At 41.0% G+C, this 24,455-nt stretch overlaps 1 protein-coding gene across 1 annotated transcript in view; it reads left to right on the plus strand.

Moving 5' to 3' along the window:
- EIF3H (eukaryotic translation initiation factor 3 subunit H) overlaps positions 1 to 11,267 on the plus strand; it is a 101,585-nt gene extending 90,318 nt beyond the window's left edge. Inside the window, exons 6-8 of the mRNA XM_032858440.1 lie at positions 7,356 to 7,476; positions 9,471 to 9,603; positions 11,037 to 11,267. Of these exons, the coding sequence (XP_032714331.1) occupies positions 7,356 to 7,476; positions 9,471 to 9,603; positions 11,037 to 11,134 (352 nt within the window). The 3' untranslated portion in view covers positions 11,135 to 11,267. The remainder of the gene's footprint in view (positions 1 to 7,355; positions 7,477 to 9,470; positions 9,604 to 11,036) is intronic.
- The last annotated feature ends 13,188 nt before the right edge of the window (positions 11,268 to 24,455 follow it).

The raw sequence follows: 24,455 nt of genomic DNA on the forward strand, positions 1-24,455 counted from the left end.
CTTTTGAGGTTCTTTAGACATATATAATGACATGTAGTATTTGTCCAGCCCTGCTAAGATCCCAGGAAAAAGACCAGACTGACAAAATGGAACAGTATTTGAATACTAATGATTCCTGTTATAAGAACCCTCTGATGCCTTTGCTGTATTATTTTTTGCTTTGATAGGGCAAATGCCCATGGGGGAGGTTTTTTTCGTGGGAGGCTTAGCTTTATTTATTGTACACTGTCCCTGGAAGCTTTATAGTATCATGTCCGGATATTTAGTAATGCTCAGGAAAAATACGAAAATCCTTCTTTGTTTTACTGGTGGCACTTGCCTTGTTCAGATGCAGACTCTATTAGTAGTGAATTTCCAACATGGATTTTTAACTGAAATCAGAATTTTCTGAACCTGACACTGGCTTTTGCTGTCTTAGGGCCGACATAACTTACTCCATTGTGACTGCTTTAGCTATCTCGTTGCTGGATATTATTTACTGTATTGGTAAAGTGACTGAGGTGTTCCAAAGAGATCATTTCCTTTATGGAATTAATGTTTCCTTTCCTAGCATTTATTGCTCTTAACAAAAATGTAGGCAGAATCGTCTATATAGCTCCTCTTAAGTGCCCTTTAAGCTTGATCTTAGTGATTGCTTTGTAGTGGGAGAGTGCTAGCAGCAGACCTGTAGAATGAAGTAGGTAGTCAGTCTATATGCATTTTTTGGATGACTGAAAAAACAAGGTATATTTTCTTAAGCAACCAGTTTGGAATAGAGGCTCAGTTGTTTATCAGATTTCTTTAATTGCAGATAGAAGCTTGCACAAAAGAACATATAGACTTTGTACTTCTTTGTTATAAGACAAGTAGGGTAAACCCAGGAAGACCAGAGAGCCCAGTATTGTTCTCCCTGCTCTGGGATGGGTAGAACTGTGCTTGAAGTGCCCCTTTGTATTGCTTGAATCCATCATAGGGCCACTGGAAAGTCTGTACAGAGGAAGGAGATGGAGGCTGCATGGTAAGCAGAGTGCTAAGTGATACAGCCAGCTTGCGACGCTAATTTGGCACTGAAGACTGTACTGTTGACTGCAAACATATATTCATAATAGTCCTTTAATTTGTCTCTTAGAAGGTCATACTTTTCTTTATTGCTTTTACATACACTCAGCACACCTGTATTTAAAGCATTGCTTTAGAACATTCTTTAGCACGCAAGGTTACAATTTGATATATTAAGTATATATAGTTATACAATAATTTTAAATTTACTACCTGAAAGCATTTGCTTATATAATTTATGCCTCAGCTTTTCCCAAGCTTATTGAGCATACAAAACAAGTGTAGCCCTTTTGTGCTTTCAATTACCAGTGAGCTGGTCTGTAGTGTCTGTTTGTCCAAAACATCATTTATAATAACCACGAAGATGTTCCCAGTTTGTGATAGCAATTAAGATCTAGACAAATATTTTATTACAGCTTTTATATTCTTCTGTATTTTCTGTGAAATAGAAAGAGGGGCCCTTTCCTTTTCATGTGAAATTTAAAATGTAAATTTGTGTTCTTGCTGGAAGGAAAAAAATGCAGCAGCCCTGAAGCATTACCCATACTGAAGGGCTGTTACCTTCATCCAGACTGGTAGTCCTCGTCTAAAAGATGGAAATATCACCTTTGTACATCTCAAATTTTAATTAATTTTTAAGATTTATTTATTTTTAGCGAGTGAGCAAGCGTGCAAGCGGGGGAAGGGGCTAAGGAAGAAGGGGAGGGAGAGAACCTCAGGCAGACTCCCCACTGAGTGTGGAGCCCGATGCAGGCCTCCATCTCCCTGATGGGGGAATCATGACTCAGGCCGAAGTCAGACGCTTAATCCACTGAGCCACCCAGGCGAACTTCAGATTTTAAATTCTTACATCAATAGCATGATGGTAGTCAGGCCTGTCGCCATAAAATTTTTTCTAAGCAACCACATCAGAAATCATGCCCAAGAAGCTCCTCAAGTTTTGCTTGGTCTTACTTCTCACAACCCGAATGTGGATACCACTTTTTTGGTTTACCTGATATATTTGATCTAGGCTGAAATACTACATTTCCTTTCATCTAAAACATTTTTTTAATTTTTAGTTTTAATTTTATTGAATGGAAGTTCTAAGCGATGGCTGTATTATAATAGCCTTTACTAATTTTTTTAAGTGTTTTATCCAAGCCTTCAGCTTTTCACACATGAGGAAACAATTCTGTTTTTGTTTCCTCTTTAAACAAGTAAACTGAGGGTGGGCATTCTACATTAAGGATAAATTGATACTGTAGCCAGAGCAGACTTCTCACTGCATGTCTTGGTTCACAGCTGTTTAGGTGAGCTGCTTTTCAGTTCTCTGTTTCCTTGACAATAAAAGAAAAGGCCGTGTTATTGAGACTCCTAACAGTAACTCCCTGGTTCAGTATTCTGGCTGAATTGGCACTGAAAAGATCCCCATAAAGTTGGTCCATTTATGAATCTTATCTCTGAAATATGTATTATTTTAATTCCTTTTGCCCTTCAAGATCTGTTGTACAAATTTTTGGGTATTCCTTATTGGGTATATATATATATTTTTTAAAGATTTATTTATTTATTTATTTGACCGAGAAATCACAAGTAGGCAGAGAGAGAGGGAGAAGCAGGCTCCCCGCTGAGCAGAGAGCCTGGATGTGGGGCTTGATCCCAGGACCCTGAGATCATGACCTGAGCTGAAGGCAGAGGCTTAACCCACTGAGCCACCCAGGTGCCCCCTTATTGGGTATATTTTTGAAGAACATTGTAGTAATAAAAATGTTACGAAATGTTTAAAGGCCACGTATCTTGTGCTTGTGTTCTTTCACTAATTACATATATTTAACAATATATAACGATAGTACTGTATATTAAGGACATTTTTGGTGCGGATCGACAGGGTCTGTTGTAGTAGACCTTTTTCATTGCTGTCATCAGTGTAGTCAGTCTCTAGGAGTTAAGGTGTGGGAACAAATAATAGATCGATCTCTCTTTGTGTATGGAGTAACTAACTCTCCTTTGTGATTTTTCTCCAATGTCACTACCTTCCCCCCTCCCCCACCCAATCGGGCATTTATAGGGTTTGTGGTGATCTTTCTCTTCTCTGAATTCCTTCTGCACTTAAGCATATAAATGACTTATTTAACAAGTAATTGCGTGGTAATGATAGCATTTCTTGCTAGCTCTCTGGGCCTCAGTTCTTCCATTGGTAGAAATGAAAGGGTTGGTGCCCCTCCTTAAGACTGTCCCTTTCCTGTCCATCCTGCCATCTTAGGATACAGCTGGCTTCTTCTACACTCTCTTTCCTAAGATACCTTCAGTTGCTCTCCATACTGGTTCTTTCCTTTTAGGTTTTTGGACTTGTTTTTCCCATTAAAAAAAATTGAAAATGTTCAACTCCTCAGAAAGGTTGAAAGAGAACAATCTGATGAACACACGTAAACCTTTTGCCTAGATGCACCAGTGGTCATTCTCGCCACGTTTGTACCTGCTCTCTATCTGTGCACATAAGTGCGTAACTTTTTTTTTTCTGAAGCATTTGAAAGTAAATTCCTGACGTGACTTTTAAAGCCCTAAATATTTGAACACACATCTCTCAAGAATAAGGATGTTTAAATGTAAGTCTCCCTCATCTTAAAAAACAAAGTTACCAAAAAAGGCACTTTTTGACCTCATGCCATTATTATCCATTTCCTCTCACCTTTTTCGTTCATATTCATTTTTTTTTTTAAAGATTCATTTATTTATTTGAGAGAGAGAGTGCATGCGGGGGAGTGTGGGGTGGGGTTATGGAGCAGAGGAAGGAGGAGAGAGAGTCTTAAGCAGACTCCACTGAGGGCAGAGCGTGATGCAGGGCCCAGTCAGTCTCACAACCCCGAGATCCAGGACCTGAGCAGAAACCAAGAGTTGGGTGGCTAACCGACTGAGCCATGTAGGCCCCCTGCATTCATCTGTTTTTATAGTCTGGCTTCCTAGTGTTCCATCTACTCTGTGTTGTTAGAGAGCTCTCACTGAAGTCACAAAGGATGACTTTATCACTGTGTTACTGGGTGTTGTAGACACTTAAACATTTGTTATGTTGATGACTCTTTTTCTGAAATACCTTGTTTTGGAGTCTGTGCAACTGAAACTCTGTTAGGTTCCTCTTTGCTCTTTGCTCATCCCTGAAGATCACTGTTCCTCAGTGTCTGTCTTCTCATGTGTACATTTCTGGGGTGATTTCATCTTATTTCTGTGTCTTTTGGTACGTTAGGGCAAGGGCCTCATTATTTCTATTCCTGATTACTTTCACAGTCTCCTCACTTCCTGCTTTTAACCTTTTCCTCTTTCGTTATAGTGATCTTGCTAAATGCAAATTGTATGATCATATTACTCCTTTGCTTAACTTTTTGGCTGGTTCCCCATTGGCCTTAGAATAGAATCCAAACTTCTAGTCCTGGCTTCCAGGATTCTCTGTGCTATGACTGTTGTCTGCCTCTTAGTTTCACTGCTCTCTTTTTTCCCAGTCCTGCCCTTCTGTGCAATTCTTCAAAGGCATTATGCTTTTCATGCCAAAGTGTCCAAACACACTGCCTTCACCCAGTGTCTGGCAATGTCCCTTCTACCTTCCTTGTCTCTAGCTTCTCTTCAAAAACTCTAAATTCAGCAGTCAGATAATCTGGAAACTCTCATCTGGCTCTGCCAGATTGTATTTCATGCTTCCATTCTATTAGAGCAATGACACCATTGTGTGGTATTGATCTGTGAGCATTCCTGTCTTCTCACTAGGACGGGTGGAGTGCAGCAATGTCTCACATAGTTTAATCCTTAGTGTCAGACGCAGTGACTAGCGTACATATGTACTCGATCGAGTGTATTGAAAGAGTGCATTTAGACCACAGAGTATTGTTAAATGTTAATGTAGAGGGTGTTTAGAACAGTGTCACTATATAATCAGTGGATCTGGACATTTGACTAGCTACTTGGTAGAAAGAATCATTTTATTTGCTTACCTTTACCATTGGCCCAGACACTTAATTAGAGGTGAGTTAAAATCAAGCTGTTAAGAAATTAGAAGAAAACGGAAACAATACTTAATCTTGTTTCCAAAGAAAAAGAAATATTTCAAAGTTAAAAAATGATTCACAAAATTAAAATGGAATAAGAAAAATATGAAAACTGAATTTGAAAAAAAAAACACTTTTAAAAAAAAGTGAAACATTTGAAGAAAAGAAAAAGTTATTAGGCCAAGTCACTGGGCCAAGGTTATAAAGATAGTGCCAGACCTGAGGTTAGGTGGTACATTTATTTACACACACACAGACACACACCCCATTTCTGTATCTTTCTGCTTTTTAAGAAAGAGCCAAAACTTGCTAATTTTCTCCAGGTTCCAGATAGTGTCCATTTAGGATCATACTGTAACTGGATTTACTTTCATTATTCCCATCGTTCCCAGTGTGTTCCTTCCTCAGCCTGTCCCTTCTCTGTAAATGCCATAACCAACATTGGGCATGCTCAAGCCAGGAAACTAGGAGTCAGCCTTGATTTCTCTCTCCTTTCTGCCCGTTTTTCTCATGCTTTCCCATGCTTACTGCCACCATCCTCGTCCAAGCCACCACTGTTCTCTCTGAATACCACAGTAGATTCTCTGTGCTTGTGAATGTGTGTGTGTATGTAGTTTTTAAAGTAGAGCTAAAATTTACATAACATAAAGTCTACCATCTTAACCATCATTTCACATTCCCACCACAGTATCTGGGTGTTGGGTTTCTCCACATCCTTGCCAGCACTCACAATAGACTCTTAACTAATCCCTGGTTTCTATTCTCCAGTCTGTTCTGTGCGTAGCAGCCAGAGTGGTCATTTTTAAAATTTTAAGACAAAATGTATCACAAACACATACAACTCAAAGACACCATTTATGTTGGAGTTGAGGGATCTCATTCACACTGTTATTGGGGTGTTTTGTGGTGCAGCTAATGGCTTACCATCTGTGTTTGTCTGACTTCTGTAACCCATCACTGTGCTCCAGCCATACCAGACATTTTCTTTTTATCTGCCTGGTTCTTGCCCATCTGAGGCATTCAACGCTGATGCTGTCTTCTGCCTAGAATACTTTTTTGCTTGGCTGATTCCTTCTAATTATTTGCATTCAGCCTGTCCTCTCCATAAGGGAAAGAGATAGGGCAGCCGTACTACCTAAAGTGTTTCTACCTTTTTTCTCCTCCCCACTCCCAATCATTTGTTTTTTTTTTGTTTTGTTTTGTTTTTTAAGATTTTATTTACTTACTTATTTGACACAGAGAGAGAGATCACAAGTAGGCAGAGAGGCAGGCAGAGAGAGAGGGAGAAGCAGGCTCCCTGCTGAGCAGAGAGCCCGATGTGGGGCTCGATCCTAGGACCCTGAGATCATGACCTGAGCTGAAGGCAGGGACTTAATCCACTGAGCCACCCAGGCGCCCCACTCCCAATCATTTGTAAGCTCAGTGAAGATAGAGGCTATGAATGTCTCATTCATTATTGTTTCTCTGTTTGCTAATCACTAAAGTCATAACATAAGAGGTGCTTAATACTTACTTGAAATGAATGAGTGAATACTGTTTGTTTACTAGTTTTTTTTAGAGTACATATTTGTAGTAGCAGGTTTGACCATGGTAGGAGATAGTTGCAGGCAGAAATCAATGAATATGGTGGTCATTGCACTACCTGTGAACATCCCTTTATAAAATGATTTTGGTAAATGAGTTGCAAGAGAAATTTCTGGAGAGGAAAAGAAGTGTGAATGACTATACTGTAGATTCTAGGAAGGGCAAGGGGAAAGGAAATTTTTTTATTTTATTTTATTTTTTTTTCATTTGACTTTGCAGAAAAAAATGCTATTATTGTTCTTTTAGAAACTGCTGGATAGAGGAATCGGGTACCAGAAGTCTTAGTGTCTTTGCATGGTTCCTCCTTTCCATGGCTCCTGATTTAAATACTCTGGAGCACAGCTGGGGAGGGGATGGTGCTAAGGAAAAGGGTGCAGGAGTACCGAGCTTAGGTTAAACTTCATTGTTGAGAAAATACACATTACAGAAAACTGCTAGATATGTTTAACAGCTTCTACTCTGATACATGTGTGCTCTGATAATAAGAAGCTCAGCTATTTTGGATACTCTGGTGGCTACAGGTGTGCGTTCAGAATGAAAAGTTTGATAACAGGCTGACTCACATTCTTTCCTGTCCCCTTGCATTTATGTGGATGTGTGCTCTCATTCTTGTAGCAAATGGCAAATCAGTTGAATATCTTCTCAGAAGTGTTTAGAGCAGTGGCAGACCTATAGCTTTAAAGGATGACATGTCAGTATATTTACTTTACATTTCAGCAACCATTTGGGGAAGAATCTACAGTTGCTGATGGACAGAGTGGATGAAATGAGCCAAGATATAGTTAAATATAACACATACATGAGGAACACGAGTAAACAGCAGCAGCAGAAACATCAGGTTGGTGTTACCAGAAAATTTGTCAGAGAATTCACTTCTAAGTATGGTGCTTCAAGAGTTTTCTTCAAAATGATCAAAGTCCTGTTTGATAAAGCATTGACTGTTAACTAGGAACTCTGTCATATTTAATTTATTACCACATATTCTTTCTAAGTTGTACTTAAAAATACCTTTTTTAAAGAGAGCCAGTATATTAAGCTCAGATTGCGATGGCAGTGTTATGCAAATAAGAGACACACTTATTGAGAAAATCAGGGGCAAAAGAGATTCTGGAGTGTCACAGCTCATTTCTTTACTAACTATAATTGGCTTGGTAGTGGCTCATTGCAGCATAGTTAGCAATCTTCAGTTCATTTGAAAAACTGAGCAATTGTGATTAAGAGCAAGCAATTTTGATAGGAAATAATAGACCAACTGCTGTGAAATAGATAGTATAATACAGATAAAAACCCTAGAACTACCTGAATATTCTCATAGGCACGTATATACGGCTGTGGCCATTTAACCTTTCCTTTATTCATGTTTCTTGAAGGCCACAGGATTTTCACAGTTCCTGGAATATTGTTTTTGGACTGTATTGCTCTAAAGTGTTCTTACAGCATTTGATTCATAGATAGGTTGATTCCATAATGTTTATCTGTGAAAGCATTTGTCTATGACTATTGTGTGTTCATGAAAATGTACTTTAAAGTAGGTGTTGTTAACTCTACAGTTCTCAGTGTAACTACAATTTAAGCGGCTCTGAGACTATTAGATCTAAAATTTTTTAAAATATCAATGTTCATCTATAGTGAAATTTAGAACACTTCGTTTTTACCATACTTAGGATTTAAAAAACACATATAGAGCTATAAAGTATATACTTTTTAACTGAAAAGAGCATGGGTGGTAAAGATGGCAATAGTGAAAAACTTAAAAAGGGTGGTGGGGGAAAGGACAGAAGGACCTTGCTTGGTTCCATTTTCCTGCTGGTTCTTCCCATAGGGAAAGGATGCAGCCTGGAGTAGCAAATTGAAAATCTGTCACCTGTGAGACATTTGTTTCTGGAAACTAGTGATACATGTCTTAAAATTTTGCATTTGATGTTTATGTGTACCAACACCATTTACAACCCTTTTTAGATATGTCCAGCTTCTACCCTCAAACCCTATAATGTGTATAGACATCTTTGCAAAAAGCAAGGTAATCTCCTTCTTTAGGAACCCAAGGACTTAAATTTTTTACAGCCTACTTTAGCGTCTCATTACCTGACCTTTTAAGGCTCTGTGTGTGGTAATTTCCCTCTGCCGTTGTAAGCGACCTATAAGTGTTACCTCTTGATTGTAATTTGCTCAGTAAGTTTGTAGTTGATCCATACCTATGGATATATCCCCTGAGAATCCTAGGAAGCCACAGTTTGACAGTTTTTGAAGCATTATCTAAGCTAATATTCATTCTTAGCTATAGAGCCAATAGCACTGCTGATTAGAAGCGTTTACTACTATAATAATGATAGTGATGATGATGATGATGTTACAGTATCAACATCGTCAGCATTATTGTCGTTTTGGTCAGTAGGGATAAAGTTGAAAAAATTAACCAGTGTGGTGGTTAATTACTTCGTTATTGCAGTTAAGGTGAGTCATACTTGTAATGTTGTCATCTACCCTGTTGTCATAAATGGTAAAATCACTCTCCTTCACTCACTAATCAGGAGCTTCTTTGCCCTTTACGCCCTCAGTTTCCCACATAACCAGTTTGCTTTTTTTCCTATCATTATAGACTCTTAAGAGCTCAGAGTGACACTGGAGTTTCCAACAAAGAAATGGTCTTTGTTGCCATATTTATTATCTTCTCAGAAGGAGGAGTTACGTGGGTTACCATTTAAAATTGTTAGAATAAAATTGTTGGAATTCAGGGCAGTGGGGTTTTGCTGATTGCATAATTGATGGAGGTCTTGTTTTTTCTCCTCAGGTAGGGAAAAATAACCACATCATTTCTTCTCTGAATTTTAGTATCAGCAGCGTCGCCAGCAGGAGAACATGCAGCGCCAGAGTCGAGGGGAACCCCCGCTGCCTGAGGAGGATCTGTCCAAACTTTTCAAACCCCCTCAGCCGCCTGCCAGGATGGATTCTCTGCTCATTGCAGGTATTGTTGGCCGGTGCGAGTGCGGCTCGTTTCCTCTGTTCCTTAGGAAGCCGAAGACCAGGAGAGATTTATAAATAGAAAAATACATCAGAAAAGCTAGTGTATTTAAGATGGTTGAATGATGAATTTGAATCTAGCACCTATAATTTTGAAATTTAAGAATTTGTCAGTCTTTGTTATTTCTAAAGTCCTTTCAGTGCTTCTTCACTCTGTGTTTATCTAAACATTTTTGAGAAGGCATCATAAACTTCCTAAAGTGGGAAGGTTTTATTCGAGTCGTCTTTTGGAAAAGCCCGGGAGAAATGTTTACATGCCATACTGCAGAAGATCATTCAGCTCAAGCTGCTCACTTCTCATGTTCCAGCCCAGCACGGAGCCCACGTCTTCATGTGGGTGCTGGAGTTGAATTGGGTTTTCTGACTGGAGGAAAAGGATTTCCCTTACTTTGACTTATATTGTAGCAATAGGGATGCAGTTCTGGATATACTTTGTCTGGGAGTATCTGCCGTTTAACACTGCCTTTCAGTGGTGGAGTCTTGTTTCCTATGCTAGGAAGCCTATTTCTGTATAAATGTTAAATACTGTTTGATTAAATCAGCTGATTGCCTGTGAGAGATTTTTTAGAATGAAAATCCCACTCAAACAGAAGCTAATATTCCATCATTTCTCAATTCTATTTATACATTTTCAGTGTGTGTGTGTGTGTGTCTGTGTGCGCGCGCGTGCGTGCGTGTGTATGGGCGGGGAGGGGGTCAGATTCCAAATTCTTAATACAAATTCTAGAACACTTATCAATTACATTTGGGTAACCGAGACACATTCCTTACTTAAGGTCCAATTCAAGCAGAATTGTATTATATATACAAAATACCTTGCATAAATGTTGCATCAGATTAGATCATTAGTTTTAAGACTTAAAAAGCAGTGATGAATGCCATTCTTCATGGGGACTCTCTGCTCTGTCTTGGGTCAGAAAAGGAACCTTTAATATCTCCAGAGCACAGCCTGAAAACTACTGGACTGTGCACATCAGGGTCAAGTGGGTCATTTTGTTTGCAGTTCTGTGATTTGGTATCTCCTTTGTACCTGGCTGAAGCGAGCCGGCGCTGCTTCTCACTTAGTATGGCGTGCGTCCGAGCTCCGCGGCCAGTACCTTTTGACTGATAGCTAATACGTAATTAACTGCTGTTGTTTTTCTTCTGTCTCCATGTACCCAAGAGCAGAAGATAGCTTATTTTCCAGAGAATTTGCATTCTTTATTATAAGGGCATGGATAACGGAATTGACTCCTATAAACTTTTGATTCAAAACAAAAGAAAATAAAATTCTGGTGAATGTGTATTATGCTGATTTTCTTGCTTGCCTAGTGTTCTAGGTCATTTTATAATTTGTGGAACATTGTGACTCTCTTTCTCACTTTCCCAAATGCACAGGCCAGATTAACACTTACTGCCAGAACATCAAGGAGTTCACTGCCCAAAACTTAGGCAAACTCTTCATGGCCCAGGCTCTTCAGGAATACAACAACTGAGAAAAGGAAGTTTCCAGAAAAGGAGTTAACATGGACTTTTGAGATCACGTTGGGGCAATTCTTGGAAGAAATTACACTTGCCAATTGGAAAGTCTTTCTAGCTAATAATGAAATAAAAATAAAACAACCTTGACTGCTTGCTCATTTGATTTTACACATATTGTGTCTAGCTTTTTATTTTTGTTTTGCTTATACTGTTTCCCTACAAAAGATTAAACAGATTTGACCAGAAGCTACATCAATGTCAGACCTCCAGGCTCCATCACCTTTGCTGCTCCCTGTGAGGCGCCACGTTTTTCAGCATACAGTCCTGCTTGTCCTAACCCCGGACCGAGTGGCCCTGGCACCTACAGGGAATTCTTCACTTCATTGCTCCCAGATTAGTGCCTGTGGAAGCCCAAGTTTCATGCGCTTGCCCAGGCAACCCTCATCCCAGACCTGGAATCGTGTAAAGTGCTCCTTGTTGGTCTGCCTTTTTGTTTCCACAGGTGATGGTCAGCCAGTCCTCAAGCTCATAGGTCATTAATCAGGCACTAGAATTTTTTTTTAAAAAAATTTCATCAAAAAAGCTGTATTTGAAAATGAAATTCTTTGTGTGTGTGTGTGTGTGTGTGTGTGTGTGTCTTTTAATTTAGAACTTCTAGTTTATCTTTTCTATACAGTGAAATACAGTTCTGACATCAAGTTTTGTAACTAGGGAAAGAACAGTTTAAGAACAGTACTACACTGAAGGGAGAAAAACCTTTTTAATTTTTCATATTTGAAAGGCAGTCAAGGGGCCCCTGGGTGGCTCAGTTGTTTGAGTATCTGCCTTTGGCTTAAGTCTTGATCCCAGGGTTCTGGGACCCAGCCCTGTGTATGTCTGCTTAGTGCAGAATCTGCTTCTTCCCCCCTTGTGTTCTCTCTCTTGGTTTCTGCCTCAAATAAATAAAATCTTTAAAAAGTTAGTCAGGAGCGCCTGGGTGGCTCAGTGGGCTAAAGCCTCTGCCTTCGGCTCGGGTCATGATCCCAGTGTGCTGGGATCGAGCCCCACATCAGGCTCTCTGCTCTGTGGGGAGCCTGCTTCCTCCTCTCTCTCTCTCTCTCTGCCTGCCTCTCTGCCTACTTGTGATCTCTGTCTGTCAAATAAATAAATAAAATCTTTAAAAAAAAATAAAAAGTTAATCAAAAATCCTGCTATTTGTGACACCAAAATCAGTGAGATCTGTAGCTGTGGATTATGCCTGTGAGACTTTTATTTTGTGATTTTTACCTTAAAGACATGGCCCATAGGAAGATCAGAAGGAATGGATAACGGGTGAGGGGAGTTGAGAAATTCCCCCCTCCCCCCATACACACCTTGTTTTGGAAGTAGTACAGGGGCTCTGGGATCAGGCATCTGGATTGAAACCTGACTCTTTTCCCTCTAGGGTATCCTTAAACTAGTTGCTTAACCTCCCTGTGCTTCAGTTCCTTCATCCAAATGAGATGAGGAAAGGGGACAAGTGTATTATCCTGTAGGGTGGGTATGAGTGTTGCCGTTTATTGAAGATTGGGGTAAAGCACTAGAACAGTGGTTGATATGTAAGAGATGCCCAGTACGTACTACAGTGAGAGCTACACTCTTGAGTTCTTATTCAGGATATTGGGTTGTTAGGGTTTGCTTTTAAAAAGCTGTGGCCTTTGACCATTCTAGAATTCAGGTACTTGCTCACATGAATTAATTTTTCTAGGATAAATTCCTAGAAATAGACTTAGTAGTCAAAGAGTATATAAAATTCTAAGGCTTTTTACCGTTATTGCTAAATTGCCTTCAAGAAGGTTACAACTGATTTGCCCTCCCACCCATCATGCTTCCTTATTTGAGCCAACACAAATTTGAGTGTGACTGTGTTACATAGATGAGATGTATTGATAAACAGAACCGGTCTTGGTCTCTGTCCTTGTGGATTGTATACTCTGTTGGTTTATTTCCTTGCATTCTAATTGCCTAGATTTGGAATTCTTTTGTGATTTAAACAAAACACCATTGAAGTATCAAAGAGCAAAATAGAAGGGAAATCAGTTCAGACATAATTGCTATTTCCTCATGGTGTGTAAGATGAATATAACAGGATTCAATTATATTTTTTAAAGTTGTGGTTACTTATTAAGTTCCATATGACTGTTGAGGTACCCGTAACTCAGAGTAAGATGCGAGTGCACACTTAATGGAAGATTTCAGGAGTTTTTGGGTTAGGAATTACTGTAGTGGGAAAAACTGTTTAGGGAAACATGTCAATGGAAATTAAATGCACAGTATGTAGTGTTAGGGAATAGCTTCTGTTCGGCATTTGATTTGAGTGCTATATTCTGACATTTTTCAGGAACAAATACGTATGGTTCATCTTCTATAAATATTTGCAGTTTCTTCAAGTTGAAATGAGAAAAGCTCATAAGCTGAGTAGTGGGTCTAATAAACCATTCACTTATCCAAGAACAAAAACACAGAAAAAGCTAGCATGTTAATCTAATGGAAAATTAAATGTGGTAAACCGGAACAGTAAAACATACTTGAAGTTGACCCCGTAATCATTGGTAATGCTTTATAAGGTTCTGGAAGACATAGCATTATTCTTCATTGAAAATACCTGAGAGCATCTATAGGCTGCTCCAGATAACCTGATTTTTAAATACTGAGGTAAACTAAAAGAACTTTTTTCTCCATTTTTAGAAGCTTGGAAATTGAGATGTGGTTGTCTAATATTAACTTCTTTGAAATTTCCAATTTTAATCTCTTCTAAAATGTTGCTACATTGTTCGCACTGTATTTTTGTAACAGTCTTTGAAAAACCCAAGTGAATCCTTCACTTCCAAACCTTGTAGGCATTGAACTCTTGTGTGTTATGAAAGAATTGAGTTTTAAACTCCCTTTTTACAGTAAACATTTCTCATTCATGTTAAGTATATGACATTTATTAATTTTTCCTTAATCTTCTCATTGGCAACTTTTTCTATGACAGTCTAGTCATAGAAATGGGCCAAGGGTATTTAAAGAGGTAATACTAAACTGAAGTCAGGTCAAAGGACTTTGGGTTTTCTTTTAGCAAATGATTCAAGTGCCCATCTGCAGAGAGCCTGATCAAGTCCCCTGTGCCTTGGACAGTGCTTTGGTCTATCCTAACAGAGCATTCCTTCTGTTGTGACAGCAGTTCGCAGATAAACAATGAGGGGAGCGATGAAGATCTTGAGTTGCTTAAGTGTTCACAAAGATGAGAGAAAAGCAGTGGGTGGTTTCTGCAAGGCACAGCCAAGACTGCAGTGGAGGACTTAGAGCTGGCTTACCGTGTGGTGACTCCCAAATTAGAGCCTGCACCTCTTTGCATGGTTTGGAACAGGGATTGATCTGGCGCCAGGTTACTTGAGACAGGGAGGGAGGGGCTGGGGAGCCAGAGCTACTGGGAATTTATTGTTTGCTGGAGCAAACAGCTGTGGCCTAATACCCATTGCCTTGAGCTTTCTTTTTATGTAGAAAAAAGACTCTAATGTACCTTAAGCCTGGTTGGCCCTAGAGTAGAACCCACACTGGCTATACCGAAGCCTCAGTAGCAATTTTAGGGATAAAATCCATAGATGCAGAAATGGTTTTCAGGAGCCACCATCCCCAGCTTGGGGAGTTTGGGCCAATCCATAGGGCTTTGGTCTGTCCCAGACAATTCTTTGATTACCTGTATTGTTCTCAGAGGCTGCTAGGCCCTCATATCAGTCATCAGATGACCAGTTCATTAGAGTCCGTTTGATTCCATAGGATTGATGTTGACATCAGTTGCATTTTCTTACAACTGTGAGTTAGGCAACCCATTTTCAGTTCTTTAATTGAAAAAATTGGATGTCGCCTCAGAGTCGTATGAACTCAAGTGTTCCCTGGAGCCTTCATGAGGTCAGGGGACAGGGGACAGGGTACTGACTGAATCCATGCTGTAGGTAGGACTTGCTGGAAGCCTTTTTCAATAGGTTGCAGATACATCTCTAGTCTTTCTATATGTATCTTCCCTTCCGAAAAAAAAAACTATGAAAAAAATCCTAACCCACTGTTATACTTCAAAGAAAGGTAAAAATGACTTTCTCTTCTTTTAATCCCCAATTTACTGTTTTTGCATTTGTACAAAAGTGAAGGACTCTGCCACTTCTTCATCAGACCTGTAACAGTGCAGGGCGGCCCGTTTCTCCTTATTTAAAGTTTATTTGATTGCAGTAGGAAAATACTGCTTCTGGCATTTGTGTCAACCTCAGGACGTAAACTGAGGTGTCGCTTCTGTTTCCTTCAGTAATATTCTTTTTCATTGACCTTTCTCCAGGGCACAGCCATTTCTGGCATCTTCCATCTTCCCTTGTGGACATGGAGGCAAAGGATTTGTTTAACTTTTCAGCAGTGTTTACCGCTTCTGACGGTAAATGGCCCTTGCCTTTTCTTCTTGGACCATAGTCTCTCTTGCCAGTGTTTTACTTTGTGTGTATTGGAAACAGCTTTTATTTTGTCAGATCCCCCGAGTAATCTTTCTCCACCTTTGTTTATCTTGTCATTTGGCTTTCACTTGCTTAACTCATTCCTAGATTCAATCTGCCTGTAATTTTTTTAGTTTTGATTGTTGCCCTTCTCCAGTGTGAGGTTTTTTAAATTACATTTTATTTTTTTAAATAGTCACAAAGATTTGAATTTTCCCTTGATCTGATCATGCATCTCTGAATGTCATAATTCTCCAATCAGGCAGGCAAGTGTCCCAGTAACCTCATCTCCTAGATCACAATGGTGAGGGTCTATTTTTCTCTTTGATGCGTGCAGCTCCCATTATTGCTAATGAAAGGTCTTCATGTGCATTAAGGGGAAACTAGACCTCTAATGAGATACAGAGAGGAATTGTAGCTGATGATTTCCACTTCTAGCCCACTGTACTATAACAGAAATGCACTCTGAAGAGGCAATGGGCCAAAGAAATACAAAATGCATGTGTTGACTACATAAAATATCTAGTCTGGTCTTAATGGCCGGGTGGTATTGTTTTGGCTTATAGTCTCTGGTATTCCATACCTGCTGAGGGGGACCTTTATTATGGAGGCGAAAGACCCAGATACTTGAAACAAGTGAAGAGACTAGTTATAATGCACTTGAATCCGCTTTTAAGAATGATCTACATTAATATATTATTTTACAAATCCTTGCTCGTATATCATTTAGAATGGGAAGGAGGACAAATACATTATGAAGCCAGTGTGCTTGGTACTAAGAATATTAAGGGAGTGAGAAACATGTAATTCCTGCTCAAAGATGATGAAACCAGACTTCAAAAAGGTGATTGATTAAAGCAAACATATTCCTAGGTGGCTGGACGTGGACTGGAGCTCAAGTCTTGCGTCCTCTTACCAGGACTTGGCACGATTTCCCTTCACAACACAGCTCGAGGAAAATAGTTCTTATTTAAACGTAGATTCGGGGCACCTGGGTGTCTCAGTGGGTTGTCTCTGCCTTCGGCTCAGGTCATGATCTCAGGGTCCTGGGATCGAGCCCCGCATCAGGCTCTCTGCTTGGTGGGGGGCCTGCTCCCCCCCCACCCCCACTCTGCCTGCCTCTCTGCCTGCTTGTGATTTCTCTCTCTCTGTCAAATAAGTAAAATCCTTAAAAACAAACAAAAAAAAACCACACCACACAGATTCTCATTGTATCTTCTCCTCTGTGGTGAGCCGCTCTCTCCTGTCCCCCACCGATTTCGGGGAATCTCTTCACCCTCTTCATTGCGGTGATTGGCTGCAGCCTCTGAATTCATAGGCTCCCAGGGGTGAGCTCCCAGGGTCTGTCTCATGGGGCCCTTTCTTGATGGATGCACAAGAAGTGAGATTCAGGGATGCTAGGGTCCATTCAGGCTCATATCTTGAGTAGAGAATGAATATCTAACCTCGTAACCATTTGCAATAACAGGGCTGAGGGGCGCAGCGGAGAGCAGGGGAAGAAGCAGAGAAAAGGAAGACACGCATCCAGGTTCTTTACACTGGATTTTCCGTTTCTAGTCCCTCTCTGTCCATTTGTCTTCCTGCCTTTGGTTCTCATGAAAGCATATTTGAATCTTCTTAGTAACACTTTTTTTTCCCCCTTCAGCACCATTGAGTTGGTTTCTGTTGCTTTCAATCTCAAAAATACCTAATCCAACTCGTGCATATTCCAAGGCTTCTTTGCAATGAGGCCTAACAGATTGGAGAAGGTGCAACCTTAAGAGGTAATAGGAAAAGAAAGGTCACTTTGCAAATACTTTAATAGAATTTTAGAGCAGGAGGGGACCTAGCCAGATCTCTTGGCCACTACAAACCTCCCATTCACAGATGTGGAAACAGGCACCAAGACTGTTAAATATGGTTTCCAAAATAGCCTAGATTGTTTGCTCTGTTTTCATAGTATTCTGTGTCTCATTTTTTTTCTTTTTATTGATTAGATATTTGTATGTATGGCCAGATGATCAAAATGAGTAAGTCTAGTTAACATTGGTCACCATACATAGTCAGAAAATTCTTCTCTTGTGCTGAGAACTTTTAAGATCTATTCTCTCCGCATCTTTGAAATATGCAATATAGTATGAACTCTAGCTTCCATGCGGTACGGGACATCCCCGTGACTTATTTTATAACTGGGAGTTTGCACCTTTTGACCCCTTATGCCCCTTTTGCTCACCTGCACCCCCCACCGGCATTTCATAAAGAGCTCAAATGCTGCGCAGTAGACACTCTCTCCGTTAGGGAAATGCTCTCTGATGCAGTGAGGTGTTGATGTGTGTTTCTGCAATGTTTGGAGCACAAAGGTTGCACATTCTCCAGAAGGAGTTAGGGGTTGATTAAAAACCTCTTGGATATCTGGGTCACCTTGACTGTCTCATCTGGGAAGTGGATGGAAGAGGTGAATGTTTGCTTCTTTGCTGGAGATTGGTGGTGTAAACAGGTGGTAGGGTATTCTAAATTTGGTCTGAGATGAAAACATTTCAAGCAAATGAAACTAAGCTAGATTCTTTTGACAGTAAAGGATTTCTTTAGAGATGCAGATGTCAGTTTTACCAAAGTACATACGAGCTGCATTGCCTAAGTTGAGGGTGTGTGTGTGTAAGAGCTACTACTCCTAACAAAACCGTTGGAGAAGTATAACTCACCTTTGTCTTTGCCTTCTGAACTTAAGATGAAATGCTGTGTGGCGGCCATTCCCTCCCACTCCAAAACTTAGGGAAGGAGGGAAGATAGAGCAATTTGTTAGGGACAAAGACATTTGCATTTGTGATGTTCACATCATTCTGTTCATGCTTCTGTGAATTCACAAATGTACGGAAATTCAGAAATCATCTGGGGTAGGAGAGGGAGAAAGGGAAGGTGTTGATTTTGTATTTTCATGAGACCCTGATGTGGCAAATCTCAGATGACAATCTCTCATCTTGTTTCAACGGACTGTGGCAGTCGTGGGGCTCTCTGCTGAAAGTGATTAGAGGCTGGCCATGCACGTCCTCCATGGATTCTGAATAAATTCAGTGTTAGCAGTAAATCATTGCTTCCGATTTAAAGCACACTTGGACAAAATGATTATTTTCTCCTGATGATCTCATGTATTAGATGCTTGCCTCTCATTACCTCTCAGAAGAAAAGTCAACCAACCTACCAGCCAGCCAATAAGTGTGGCATTTCTCCTTAAAGAGAATCGAGTGTTGCTTACCCTGTCCATTTAGCACTTTTGAGTCTCTATTTACGTCTAAATGGGCAGCTGGGCTTTAGCTCTGCAAGTGGAGCATCGTTGTGGGATGAAAGTAGAATCATCGACTTAACACTTAAAAAATGGTGATCTCCCTGGGTTTTCCTGTGTTCTGTATTAATGTTAGAGCAGCTTGGGCGTTCATTCAGACAAATGAGCCAGATACTGGCTCATACAGCGCTGGGAATGATAGGGTCCTATGCGTCCTGCCCCTCAGGGGGCTTACCCAAGGGCAAGTGGTTCTCTAACTGTGGCCCCCGAAGGAGCATCATCCAGAGCTTGTCCAAAATGCACCTTCTCATGCCTCAAACCTGCACTTTCACAGCCACCCTGGGTCATCCCGGTGCTTGCTGGAGTTTGCTCTGGAACAGTGGTTCCTGAATCTGACGTCATGTCATAAATGCCCAGAGGGTTTTATAAAAGTTGGGTCCTGAAATAAGGCCTGGGAATCTGTTTATTTTTCTGTTTTGTTTTGTTTTTCAAGTTGCCAGAGATGATTTGGGGAAGACGTTGCAATAAAGTAGAGAGTAGCCCCTTCTGTTGGAATTGAAGGGTAATCGGCCAGGTCATGGAGAAGGAAGGGGATGCCAGGCAGAAAGAACTCAGGCCTGAGGGGGAGGAGACAAAGGCTGGAAGGAGTCGCAGGTCCATAGACTTGCGAGCTGTGCCTGGGGACCTTCCCTGAGAGTCACCAGCATTGGAAACCACGTGTACAAGGACCCTGATACAATAGCAGGGCTTCGTTTACCCAACGGTGATCTCAGGGACCACCTGTAAGTGGCTGTGTCATGTGCTACAGCAAGAAGGACAGCAAGTGTGTGTCACTCCACAGCCCTGTGCCCAGCAAAGCTGCAGTGACATGAAATCTGTGTTGAATCTTGGCAGCGGGAGGGAGAGGCACTGTGACAATCTGCCTCCTATGTTCACCCTCGGTTTCCCCTAATGAGGATCAAAGAGCCAGATTTTTTCAAAAGGAAACAAAGCAAAATTCAAATAGGTATGAATTATTATTATTATTACTATTTTTTATCAAAAATGTAATTGTTAGACCCAAATCCCGTAATTTATGATGAAAGCATGTTGATCTTGGAAGAAAAAATAATCATGCTGTTGTTCCCTGCGTTTGTGTTCAGTCAAAATCACATGCAATTCTGTTCGCCCTGATATCGCCAAAACGTGACCCATTTAATCTCGGGAGAAATTTCTTGGGTATTTGAGCACCACTGGTAGTGTTACACCAGAGCATGCAAAATATTCAGCATTCAGTGAAAGGATTTCTTAAGCACTTTTACAGAAATGGCAGGGGGAAGTGCATTTTTAGCAAACTGCAAAGTCTCAGCCCAAGAGCCTATTCAGAATGGAGGCTTCGTGGACCACCTGGGGGAAGGCGTAGCCACATACCTGGAGGCAATCGAAACAAATCACTGGAGACATTAAAAATAGAGTTCTCTCTCTTGCTGCCAATATCCCTTTCTTCCTCTCCACTTCAACTTTTTTTGGTAGTGTTTTCTGAAACTTTTTTTTTTTTCTCCTTAAGGAGCATATAGAAATTTAGATTTAATTTGTTACAGCTTGCATTTAAAACTCTGGAAAAATGAGAAATAATTGGAAGATAACGGTAGCAGCTGCCTAACCAGTTGTTTCAAAATATGGCAATAAAATATTAAACTTGAGACTTGCTATTTTTGTGCATGGATGTCTGTCATTGGTTATGATAGATTTCCAACCTCCCTACCAAGTTAGTATTTTAGGAGGGGGTAGGGGAGGATGCTTATGATAAGTTATGGACTTAAATATTTTTCCTGGACAAAATTTGTAATAAATGAGTCCCTGCCTGTAAACTTTACATATACTAGCAATTACTCTCTTTTTAAAAAAAAAGTGGGGGGAAACAGCCAAGCACATTGTTTAATTGACCTGGACTAAAAGGCAGCCTTGGATTTTGGATACTACCTTTGGAAAAAAGCCTGCGACTGATTCGGCACATAAATCCTAAGAACTTGGACTTAGAGGGAGAGTGAGCAGTTCTGATGGAAGATGCAGTTTATTTGCATTACAAATGGGAGGTATGGGATGGGTAAAGTGTATTAAATGAGCATCCAAAGCCACACAAGGATGGAGTTTCATTATTCCTGTAAATGGAATTAGCCTGCAGCAACAGAATGGACTATTCAGGTTATTTTAGTGAAAATAAGAGTTCCATTTGCCCATGGAGCAAGGTGCAGTGTGTCTCAAATCGGGCATGCCCAGAGCAGTTGTGTGGGTGTGCTGAAGGGGGCAAGGAGACGGTGGCGTTGGTGTTCAGGGGAATGCGGACCGCAGTACTTGTGAAATGTTGCAGCCTCTTAGATGGGGATGGAGGGACTGGAGGTGTTTCCCTAATGTGTCCCAAGGGAGATTAGTTTTGTGGGATATTTATAGGTGCTACCTGGGGCGGAAATTCTGAGAACTTTTCTGGTTGCGTTAACTTGGGAAAAGCTTGCTTAAACAGCATTAGATTGGGTTCTTCAGGATTTGCACAACGTTTAATACAAAAAGTGAAGTGTAAAATTTCAAGCAGCAGCAGTATAGCTCGTGGCTGCCCGAGGTGCAGAGCCGGTTAGCATCTGAGTACTTTCACTTAACTGTGCCAATGTTTTCATATCTTCAAAATGGAAATTGCTAGGATCCGACCAACAAAAAATGGCAATTTCACCTGATTGAGCCCAGTTCTGTTAGCCCACTATGTATGTGTGTTGTGACGCCCAGCTTACAAGATTGTTGGGAGAATGACACAGGGTGATGGGTGTAAAGCTCTTCACGCTCACAGCAGCAAGCATTCGTGGACTGGTGGTGTGTGGACTCTGGGGCCAAACAGTGTGACCAGGCAGCCCTAGTCTCTAGCAGTAGCTCCAAGGATGGCTGTGGATTCCAGGGAGGGTTTCTAGAGAGCTGGGGTCACCATGCTTTCTATAAAGAGCCTCGTAGTAAATATTTTAGGCTTTGTGGGCCAGAAGGTCTCTATGGCAACGACTCAGTTCTGCTGTCATAGTGGGAAAACAGCCGTGTGTAAGAAGATGGGTGTGGCTGTGTTCTAGTAAAACTTTATTTATAAAAATCAGGCGAGGGTCTGTATTTGGCCCCCGATCTACAGTTTTCTGACCCTGACTTTAGGCAAAGGAAAGCAGTGAGTTGTAAAGATAAGACTGAATTGGGTGTATGGAGACCTAGGTTTTGTTTCTGGATCTGCTACTGCCTGTCAGGTTGACTTCTTTGAGCCTTACCTGGTTTATCAAGTGACTTTGTATTTTCTTCCCTAATAGTCATAAACTAAGGAGAGCATGGGAGGAGAGGCCAGAAAGGCAGTCTAAAACCTGTGCAGTAGTTTTCTAGGGCTATTATCGATTCACTTATTCATTTGTCCAGAAGTTCTTTTTTAGCACCCTCGATGGACCAGGGCTTTGTGGAGATGTTTGCAAATAAGATATTACCCTTGTCCATACAGAGCATGTGTTCTCTTGGGCTATTTATTTTTGGAGTGTAGCTATGATTTAAATGGAAAATGGTGCTGTAAGAAGTATTAACTCTTCACTTTTTACAGAAAATCCTTTGTCCTGAGAAGAACAGAGCAAGGTAAATGAGAGGGTGAGTTCTTCAAATATAGAGTTAGTCTAGAGAAGGGACTGACTTTTTCCCAAGATGCTGACTCAATGGGACTTAGGATGAAGTCAGGCTTAGTTGGTATTTGAGCTCTAGCTGCAGTCTTGTGTATAAGAATACTATATTCTGTTTATACAGCAGACTCTGCCTCTAGCCACAGATGTTTCCGGCACCTGGTTAATTTATCCAGGAAAGGCCAATGCTCATTAAGGCTCCCGAGTCCCAGAGCTAAGTTTTATGGGTAGGGAAACTGAGGTACTGAAATTGGTTATGGGATTAGCTCAGATCACAACCTGCTGGATGTAGGACTCTGGCCAACACAACTGGCAGGTCCTAGGAATGGGACCAAGGTCTCCCTCCCTGGGACACCCTGACTCTCAAGAACGGCTGAGGCTTCTCAGACCCCTGTCTCCAATTAGGCTTAAGAAATATTAGAGGGACTAGACACCCTGCCGGGAGAGAACCCGTTTTGACAAAGTGAGGCTTGAATCAGGAAACCAGATGTTGCTTCAGGCCGCAAGAGCCCCGGCACCATCAGAGCCGTGAGTCCTGGGCTGCAGTCTGTCAGGGACGAGTAGACGTGCAGAAACTGGGTCTCTCTTCTTCCTTCAGCTAGCTGGTTTCTAATGTCCCTTGAGTGGCCCATATCGAGGTTGCCTCTCAGTGGAGACAGATCCTGAAACCAAAGTAGATTCCTGCCTAGATGGCTGTGATACCATTTGTCACACTCAGTCTCACTAAGCCTGTCCTGAGGTGGAGCAAAATATCCCACCCTTTCACCCCAGTCTGTGGTGGTGGTCATCAACCAGGAGGGCATGCCAGAACCTCCCAAAGGGGTCCCGGGGGGCCGGGGGAGTTGGGAGTATACGGTATAGTTTAAACAAGCTTGTGTAATAGTATAGTTTAATTTTGTACTTTAGACATTATAAGAAGAATCTGTCGGGTTTGTGATTTGCCCATCTTGGCATTTACCTCAGTGAACTACCAAAAGTGGAGCTCATTCAAATTTTTTTGGCCACTTGGGATAACCAGTCATTCTAAAAATTGTTGGGAGACTGGGATATTTTAATGTTTATTAAGAGGGGAAAAAAAGAAGAAGAAGACTGAAATAAAAATAGACTCTTTTCTAGTTGCCTGGTTGAAACAACAGTCCAGAACTGGGGATCGTGGACACAGTCACAGCAATAGCGTGAAGACTAAAAAATGATAAAATGCCATGTCTTTGAAAGGGCTGTTCTAGCTTTCAGCAGGGACAGAGTGGTTAGTGAGTGGGCTTTGCGTTGTGTTTGGAAAGCCTGCTGCTCTGGGGTGGCAGACCTGGTGAGAGCGGAGAGTGTCAGAGCAGGTCTGTTGCTAGGACCTCAGGTCTCCGAAACTTAACTCCAGCAAGGAAATTAGAGATGTTCCTGGGTGACAGAGGTCCAAGTGAAGCAGGGCCTTACCAAGTGAGGATGTAGAGGTCCCACTTAGCACCTAGTGCTGTTCAAAAGCTTTTTGACTTTGAAAGGTTAGCAGGAGGTGGAGAACTCCTATTTACATACAATAGTTTTAAGCCACCAAGACTTGGGGTTTGTTGTCATGACAGCAAAACTTAAACTGTTCTGACTTACTAGTCCTCAGTTTTCTCATCTGCAAAATGGGAGTAAGAGGAACCTCATACGGCTATTGTGAGACTTCAATGAATTTATGTTTACAAATTGTGTAGTCAGTGCCTTCTGTGTATAGGAGGCTCAATAAAAGGTAGCCATGTTGATACTGTGCTGATACCATGTTACAGTGTTGAAAACAGCTTTTCCCCTCAGCCATTGGTATGGTCACTTGCGAAAGCTCTAAAGAATGGGGCATTTTGTATCGATTCCGTAGGGCATTGAATGCCCAGGGGATGAGTTAGATTTTGCTCTAATTAATCCACACTCTCTCAACCAGGCTTCACCATGTCTGCAAGCATAT

The sequence above is a fragment of the Lontra canadensis genome, unplaced genomic scaffold, assembly GCF_010015895.1.
Source record: "Lontra canadensis isolate GAN:19392208 unplaced genomic scaffold, GSC_riverotter_1.0 scaffold15, whole genome shotgun sequence".
Lineage (NCBI taxonomy): Eukaryota > Metazoa > Chordata > Mammalia > Carnivora > Mustelidae > Lontra > Lontra canadensis.